At 47.5% G+C, this 8,762-nt stretch overlaps 4 protein-coding genes across 4 annotated transcripts; all 4 read right to left on the reverse strand.

The window, feature by feature from the left end:
- Positions 1-1,313: 1,313 nt before the first annotated feature.
- On the reverse strand, positions 1,314-2,573 carry TbgDal_VIII3940 (hypothetical protein, conserved; the record flags this gene model as incomplete). The annotated part of the gene is made up of 1 exon (XM_011777427.1): positions 1,314-2,573. The coding sequence occupies one exon, from the start codon at positions 2,571-2,573 to the stop codon at positions 1,314-1,316; it is 1,260 nt and encodes a 419-aa protein (XP_011775729.1).
- A 453-nt stretch (positions 2,574-3,026) lies between these two features.
- Positions 3,027-3,449, reverse strand: TbgDal_VIII3950 (hypothetical protein, unlikely; the record flags this gene model as incomplete). The annotated part of the gene is made up of 1 exon (XM_011777428.1): positions 3,027-3,449. One exon carries the CDS (start codon positions 3,447-3,449, stop codon positions 3,027-3,029), a length of 423 nt encoding a protein of 140 aa, XP_011775730.1.
- A 222-nt stretch (positions 3,450-3,671) lies between these two features.
- On the reverse strand, positions 3,672-4,349 carry TbgDal_VIII3960 (hypothetical protein, conserved; the record flags this gene model as incomplete). The annotated part of the gene is made up of 1 exon (XM_011777429.1): positions 3,672-4,349. The coding sequence occupies one exon, from the start codon at positions 4,347-4,349 to the stop codon at positions 3,672-3,674; it is 678 nt and encodes a 225-aa protein (XP_011775731.1).
- Positions 4,350-5,400: 1,051 nt separating this feature from the next.
- TbgDal_VIII3970 (hypothetical protein, conserved) lies at positions 5,401-8,652 on the reverse strand (the record flags this gene model as incomplete). Its single annotated transcript, XM_011777430.1, has 1 exon — positions 5,401-8,652. One exon carries the CDS (start codon positions 8,650-8,652, stop codon positions 5,401-5,403), a length of 3,252 nt encoding a protein of 1,083 aa, XP_011775732.1.
- Between the last annotated feature and the right edge of the window lie 110 nt (positions 8,653-8,762).

Here is an 8,762-nt window from a genome sequence, read left to right on the forward strand (position 1 = left end):
AAAAAAAAAAAAGAAAACAGAACAAATAATTCAACAAACTTGGGTTGCCTCTTTTCTTTATGTTTTATTTGTTCTTTTAATTCTGCTTTATTCATTTATTCAAATCATTCTCTTTTTTTTGTTTTTCTCCTCTTCTTTTTTGTTTTTTTTAAATAACCGCGACTGCTCATCACCTCACGCATCTCTTCTTAATGTTTTTTTTTGCCCCCCCCCTCCAAAAACAAAAAAATCCTTCAACCCCGTTATGTTTCCTTTCTTTTCTTCATTCCCAATCGCGTCACACCTCAATGCAAAAACAGTGAGAAAAAAAAGAAAAAAAAAGAAAACAAGACATAAACGCCAATGTTGCGGCCGGAAAGGTCCATGTGGCAGCAACAACAACAAAATGAAGAAAACAAAACGAAACAAAAAAAAAAACACAAACAAACAAACAAACAAGAAAAATAAATGGATGGAGATGTTGTGTAGAGTGATGGAGAGCTAATCGGGCCGTTATGCAATAACATTATTTTTTTTTTTTTAAAAGCCGAGAAAAAAAACAAGAAAGAAAACAAAACTGTTTAGAGGAAGGAAGCGGAAGATGAGAAAAAAAACAAAAAAAAGTGAGGGACTTTTAACGGACCAAATGACAAGAAGGAGCGCGTTCGTAACTGGGAGGACCCGCTTCTATTCTCTAACATGTGAACTCCTTACGGGGAGGAAAGAGAAGGTGATAATAATAATAATAATAATAATAATAATAATAATAATAATAATAATAATAATAATAATCAATCAAAGAGGGGGAAATCACAGAGAGAGGAGGAACAACAACAACAACAAAAAAAAAAAAAGAAACACCGCACCGGAAGGGAGGAACTCAAAAAGTAAAAACAAAAAACAAAAAAGGCACCAGCGGCATCTCCACAGCACCAACAGGAGGCGAGTGCGCAACAACGAGGTGAAGAAAGGGTGGAACAGGATTTTTTTTTTAAAAAAGAAGGAAGTCAGGCCGTCAGAACAAATCAGGGATGCGGCAGAGGTGTCATATATTACACTGCTATGAGGTTTATTAATTAATTATAGCGTCTACTCCATTTCCCTGTACACACAAACCTAACCTCAACGTACCCAACTAACCAAACACCACTGGAGATCACCGTAAACAAAAAAAAAGGTACTGGAAAGCAACAGCGCCCCCTGCAAATTCGCCAGACGAAAAAAAAAAAGAGAAGCACAGAACTTCAATGACATCACAATGAACATTTTCCCTCTAATCTATTTCCTTTTGCCCACTCGGACCCTTGCTTTTCCTTTTTTCTCCTCTTTAATGCTCAACTTTTCCATATACCACACGTATTATCCTTCGATCCCGTTAATATTGTGTCTCCCTCATAGTTGAAAGCACACGAAAATATCTCATCATTATGCCCCGTAAGTGTTTGTAAATTCTGCCCCGTTTCCACGCTCCACACTCGACACGTCTTGTCATTTGCAGCCGAAATAATTTTTGTGCCTTGTGGGTTGAATTGAACCTTCGAAATCTCCCCTTCGTGCCCCACCAGACTTGCGACGCAGTTAAATGTCGCCGTGTCGTATACACGCGCCGTTGCATCTGCACTAGCCGTTACAATTTGGGATCCCGATGTGCTGAAAGCAACGTCAAGAATTTCATCCGTGTGCCCACGCAGCGTTGAAACACACTGTCCACTGCCTACATCCCACAACTTACTCGTGCGGTCAATGCATCCTGTGACGCAGAGGTTCCCAGCAAAGTTAAATTGCGTGGAGGAAATCTCCGCTCGATGGGAGCTCAACGTGTGTACGCATTTTCCCGTCCGCACATCCCACAACTTCGCAGTGGTGTCGAAACTACCAGTGAGAATGAGATCCCCATTCGTGTTAAAATTTAGTGAGACGATTTCTGCGGTGTGGCCGAGTAGTGTGTACAATTCTTGCCCTGTTTCAACATTCCACACCTTTGCCGTGTAATCCATTGAACCTGACGACAAGTGCGTGCTCTGGGGGTTGAAACTCATGCACACAATTTCCGCCATGTGTCCCGCCAGCGTGCAGTAGCACTGAGCTGTCCGTGCATCCCATATCTTACATGTTTTGTCGAAACTCCCTGTGGCTACTCGGTTGCCGTACGGGTTGTTGAACGAAACAGAGTAAACAACGTTTCGATGTCCCTCAAGAGAAACAATTTCATTGCCCGTGGCCGTGTCCCATACCTTACAGGTGCGGTCATAACTTCCTGTGATGAAAGAATCACCGCCTTTATTGAAGGCACAGTTGGTCAGTGGCAGCATGTGCGCTCGGAGAGTCTTGAAGAGGTAAAACGTTTGGTTGTTGTTGTAACCCGCACGAAGTTTGTCCACCAGGCGTTGCAGATACGTGACAATCTGCGGCAGAAGATTCATGGAGAGCAGGGGCTCCTCCTTGATTATTTCTGCGGCCAAGAGTTCTAGATTGGTGTTTGGCGTCAGCGTGAGTAAATCTATATGCTTCTCGCCCACCTCCCCAACGGAGGTCTCATATTCCAACGTTATTCCCGGAGGGTAGTATCGCAGCAAGAACGAACGAAGCCGCATGGTTTCAGTAAGTGGATGTGGGGGAAGAGTTAAACGAAAGTCGGTTATAAATATATATAAAGTAAATGAGATTAAACCTTGAAGTAGCTAATCAACAACAAGTGACTGCTTTTTCTATACTTTAATATATGTACGTATATATGTTGCTCCTATAGAGTTAGAAATAACACAAAACAAGAAAAAGGATGGTGCGAAAGTAACAGAAACCTTTCCATTTAAATGTGAGCGAGAGATACAACATATGTCCATCCTCGTCGTAACGCGTAGTAACAGTGGAGGGAACCGTAAATAATCACAGAAGTAGCAGTAGGTGTTGTGGTGGGCAGTTTCTTTTTTTGCTGTTGCGTATTTGAAATATATGCTTTAAGACCCACTTGACATCCTTCCTTCACCAGCAGATCCCACAGGTGAAAAATGTGCTTCGACCTAAACACGTCGCGCGCTGCAGGTTCATCAGGGAGGTGCCAGGTGTGTGTGTGTGTGTGTGTGTGTGTGTGTGTGTGTGTGTGTGTCTGTGTATGCAGAAGAAACGAAAGAATGAAGACGGCAACGAAATAAAGATAGAGATGAGGAGCCGAACAAAAAAAAAAAAAGCAGTCGATACGACAAGAAAGAAAGGAGAGGCAATAGCCACAACCATCCTCGCTGAATATCTACCACTCCGCAACATATACAATCCTGAATCCTCACACACCGGCATGAAATCAGCGCTTGTAAGAGTGCATCTCGGGTTGGAAGAGAACAGGTGACGTTGCCTGCCACGACGCAAATGGAAAAAAATGACACTAAACTGAGTGGGAGAGACGGATACAAATACACTTCCACATCGCTGGCACTCGAAGCGTCATACTTGTCAAGAAAAACAAAAAAAGCCATCTACGAAATCAACGAAATAAAAATACTTCGTTTGGTTTCTCTTCCTCCCTCCTCTCTTTTTCTTTATTTCAGGGATCAAACACACATGGGCTGCGTCACTTGGTCTTTTTGCGGTTTAACATAATCACAACTTCCGACCTCCCCTCCCCTTCCTTCAATGTCTCTTCCTGAAACAACAGCACACACTGCTTCTTCCCTACTATCGCAATAGGGCACTTCACATCAAGAAAGATCATACGCGGCTTCGTCGGCGTCTTCGTCTGGAATGGATTCCCTCTCATACGCCTCATCGGCATCCTCGTCATCAACAAATAGTTCCTTATCCATTTGCCATAAGTCCCAACCACGAAGTTTGCCCTCGCCGGCTTTCGCCTTCCGCACACGAGCGGCATCCGCCTCGGCTGCCTCCTGTCGCTTGGCCGCTTTCCAGGCTTGAAAACTTTCCTCCGTAACGGGTGTGAGATCACTGCGCCCCTTCAATGCTTCACGTTCCGCCTCCAGCTGTTCCTCTAATCGGCGCTCATCGTATTGCACCTCGTCAAAGTCCTCTGGTCTGAACAGGTATTCATCAGGGGCGCAACCGAGATTTTTGTCGACCTCTTCACCTTCTGCGTTGTTGGCACTTTCCTCTTGCTTCGATTTGTCCTGTTTATTGACGGTAGAAACGTCCTTGAAGAGGCGAGCCATCTCCATCTCAAAGGCCTTCTTCTCCTCACGGGCCTTTCGTTTTGCTTCAAGATCCTCATTACGCTTACGGTCATTGGGGTTTCCTTGATTGACACTTTTGGAAATGGATTGAATGTAGGACTGTACCTTCGAGCTTCTGTTCTTATTCTTCAACCCAAACGTTTTGTCTTCGACAATCTTTTCCCGCTTCTTCTGCTCAGCCTTCTTGCCCATGTTAACTTGCTCTTAATCGTTTTCTTTTTGTTGTTTTCGGCAGGTGCTCCGGTTGCTGAAGTTTGTAACAAATGGCTCCACGCCGCCCTACCAATTACTATGTTGCACCCTCTATTAATAACAACAACGCAGATTCGCAAATCAAAAAGAACAAAAGGAGGGAGCGAATCGAATTAATTAATTCCGGAAGCACGGTGTAACCGCCTGTAGGCCGCCGCTGCGCCCACCAAACCTCCTGTGCATGTTTGCATTAGGGAGGGTAGAAAGGGACTGGAGGGGTGACGCTCACTTAAAAGAAGGGTAAACCACATTACTAGCCTCCTCTCAAAAAAGAAAAAGAAAAATTGTGTTTTTCGGTGTACCCCGTCTGCACATGACTAAACTAAGAAGCAGTTCGGAGCTTCACTCTCCTCTGGAAATTCCAATTGCATTTCCCCATGTGCTCGGGTACCTCCCACCAATCACTGATCTATGATAAATGTGTGAAGATATAGATGCAACCCGACAGACAAATTTCGTCTGCCTTGGCATGTACCTTCCCCTTTGCTTGGGGCTGCCACTGCTCCCATTGGTAGTTTCAAATCAATGAGCAAGTGGACAGCAAAAATAAACTTTCTCCCCTCCTCCACATTCAAATATTTGTATAGGATGTGTAAGAGGAAACGACGGTGCGCAGAAGCGCACCCGCCCGCGGAATACACGGGGCGGGTGAGAATCCCACGACACTTGAGTGTGATAGTAAGTGCATGGCACTGCTAATAAGATAGAAAAGAGAAAAGTGGGCAAGAAAACCCAGCGAAGGCGGTGTGAATCATTTATTCACTCCTTTCTTCTTTTCCATTCCCCCTACACTCCTTCTCATATATCTTTTCACCCTTCTATACTGGCGCATATTCAGCATTTTCTATAGATCTGTTGGACCCACCCTCAGGTAGGGTCGCGAGAGAACGGGAAGGAAGCGTTGAAACAAACATCACCGACCAAAAAGTAAAAAAAAAAGAAGGGGAAACAAAACAATAACCACCCGAGACAAGATACGATTACTCAACACTTAACGCCGTACTCTCTCGAACCAGCGATCTTCATCTCCTATGATATCCGAACTGTTGGAAATTGCAACACGGCTCACACGTCTTACCCCGGAAGTACTTCGGACTCTTGGACGAGTAGTCAATTCGGCCTCCGCCTCTTCATCGTCGTAGCTCACTTCCCTAACAGCCGCGTCTCCTTGTAGACGCGAGGGCGATGGTTGAGGTGACGATTGGAACGATGGTGATGAGGGGCGTCTAGTGGGCGGAGTCCTTCTTATCGGCCGCCTAACCGCTTCCTCTTCCTCTTCTTCTATTTCATCCACCTCATGATTCATGACGGGGGGCGCAGGTCTGCGGGTGATGTAACCCCTTCGTGGAACTGGGGCTGGTGGTATCTCACTTGAAGGTACGCTCCGGAACGAGTCAGGTACAAACTTTCGATCGGGTTGAGATGAAGGGCGACGAGGAGCTCCTTCAACACCGTCACCACCCCTCTCCATAGCTTGAAGTCGATCCCGTTGCTCCCGCCCACGCGTTGGTGGCGGGCCTCCTCTTTTTCCATTTGCACTCGCAAACAGAGGTTGCTGTGGCCTCTTTTTCGCTTCGTGGAACTCTGCTTGCTCGTTCACCTGCTCCTCCTCGACTTCTTCGTACTTTACCTCTTCCTCATCAACCGCTTCTCCATCCGCCATCTCGACCTCCTCCTCCTCCTCCTCCTCCTCCTCCTCTTCCACTTCTTCCTCTTTCATGGCGGTACTCCTGGAGGGCGGTGACCTCGACTTTCCACCCCTTCCTGATTTAACCACAACCTTTGTTTCTTCACCTTCCATTTCGGTTCCCTGAAGCGTATTGCCCACCGTCTGGGGAATTTGGGAACTACCATGTTTTGTCGACGAATCCCTTGAAGCAATACCCCGTCGTGTGGGTGCCGCTATCTCCTCCATTTCGTCAAAGTCATCATCATCGTCAGCCTCTGGGAGTAACTGTACAAGCGTTGGCGTAAGCAGTGCCTCGAGGTCGTCACGGTTGGTCAGAATGTCGTGAACCACAGAAACATCAAACTCCTCTATGGCTTCCACAAGACTAGAGACACTCTCGCACTGAGCTATTGCATTCGCAAGTCCTAGCGGTTCAGCAAGCTGATAAAGACGCTTTTTCTCTGCCACCGAGAAAGGCCCTTCGGTGTCAATGCTAACAATGGATGTGTTTGCGTTACTCATGGCAGTTGCTCTGTTGGTTCCACTGCCGCCGCTAATGGAAGTGGCCAAAATGTGGTAATGCACGACGTTTACACGAGTTAGAATCTGCTGATCAAGCACGTGAAGCACCCCAAGCATCGCCTCAGCAAAACGACAACGAATGTCTTCTTCACGAACAGAACTCTTGAGAGATGTTTCGTATAAGTGCAGCGTGGTTCCCATCAATGCGACGACACTACACCCCGAGTTGAAGTCAATTGCCGGCCGAATGGGCGTGAAACGACACTTTTTATTCGCGAAGAATGCTGTAAACGCCTTAACGGCTTCATCAACCTTTTCCGCCGTCATGTCAGTTACGTTTTTACCACGCCGGGACCGGTACGGACGCCGATCAGATGAGAGAAGAGGAAAACCAAACGGAGGTACATCACGCACATCAACCGTAACGGGATGCCCACGCGAAATGGTACGCAACAAAACAGCAGCGTGTATTAGTGCCTCTACACCCTTTTCTTTGTAGAATCGGACGGACGCCACGTCGGCCGTGGAGGCCTCACGCGCTTCTGCGTAGCTGTTATACGCAGCCCACACCTGCTTCAATGCGGCAATCTCCGCCGTATCGTTACGCGATAAACTTGTCGAACTGAAGGCACTATAAAGGGCGAACGGATCCACCTGGGAAATCTCGTCGTCGATTGGTATGACGAAGCCTCTCTTCTCGTCCTCCCTAACGTCCGGTAGATGCAGATAGCCATCTGCACTGCTAAACTGGTGAAGCATCAGGGCGGTAAGGCGCGCTAAAGACTCTCTCTCTTTCTTGTTGGGCGGTGAAACAGTTGTTGCGGATGCGGTCGCAGCATTTTCGCCACGCTGCTCCTCCTCGACATCGGCATTGTGGTGTCTACCTTTTTTCTGCGGACTGTCATCAGTGCCCCTCTTCTTATGTCGGACTCTCATCGCCTTCGGGTCGGAAGCTTCCGCTTTCACATTCTCTGGGGTCGCTACCGGATTCAAGTTTCTATTGCCCCGCACGTATGGGGTGGGAGCAAACTCCTGCTCTGTCTCCTCCAAGAGGCGTGCGATCTCAGCATCCTCATCTGTATGTACAGCCTCAGCAGCCTTCTCATTTTTCTTGCTATTGCTTGCGGCCGCAGCCACTTTATCTTCCTCTCCCTCCCCGAACCCCTCTCCAGCAGCCAACTCTACTTGTCTCGCATGCCTCTTTCCTCTGTTCTTCGGTGACTTGTTAAACTTGTTACCAGAGGCATCAGTTTTGTCTTCTCCCTCCTCGGTTGCTGACGCCGCACTCGCTTCTTGGCTTTTGTTCTCTCTCTTCTGTCCAGCAGCTTCACTAGCTGCAGCTGCCACAGCCCCTGGGAGTGCCGCCTGCATCCCCGTGATAAGTGGTGCGAGTATTTTCCTGTTGCCCTTATTCGCTACGAACTCTTCAATTACAGCAGCCTGTATTGTTTTTGTTAACCACATAATCACCTGGTCCTTCTGTGACTCAGCAGGTTGCCGTGCCATCGTGGCATACGCTTCTTCTAAAACGCCCCGGGTATACATCGACACAGGAACTCGCTCCCGGTTCTCATCCCAACGACCCACCGTCGTTATACCCGCAAGACGGAGCGCTCGCGCGTCTTTGCACACCTGATAGCGTTCCGAGGCAAGAACGACATCCAACCATTCGCGGCGGCCGCGTAAGGCCGTAAGTTGTCGCCGTGGGACCATTGCGACAAAATCAAGCATGGACACGTCCTCAACATCAGAGGCGCTGGAATCAATCAACAGCTGTACGACACCCCGCAACGTGTCAGTACGTATACCACTCCCACCGGGTTCTAGTTCAGGAATCAGTACCTGTTCGATTGAACACTGATGCGGCAATGTGTGCGGAATGTTACCGCCATTAGTTGGGGTCATATTTGAAGACGTGGAGTGGTAACGAAAGCTTCCACTTAGGCCTGTAGCACATAAGCTTCTGCGTCGTAATCCATTCGTCACAGTGGTGAGGAGTCCAACGCACGCCACATGTTTTGGGGCCAGAGAAACAAGATTACGGCGAAGCATGGCTTTTGTTCGTTCTACTCCCCTCACACTTTTAAAGGCTGCGGTTCGTTCCACTGTGTGTGATCCGGTTTGGTTTCCAGGACACGTGGAGTTGAAAACCACACCGGGCC

The sequence above is a fragment of the Trypanosoma brucei genome, chromosome 8, assembly GCF_000210295.1.
Source record: "Trypanosoma brucei gambiense DAL972 chromosome 8, complete sequence".
Lineage (NCBI taxonomy): Eukaryota > Euglenozoa > Kinetoplastea > Trypanosomatida > Trypanosomatidae > Trypanosoma > Trypanosoma brucei.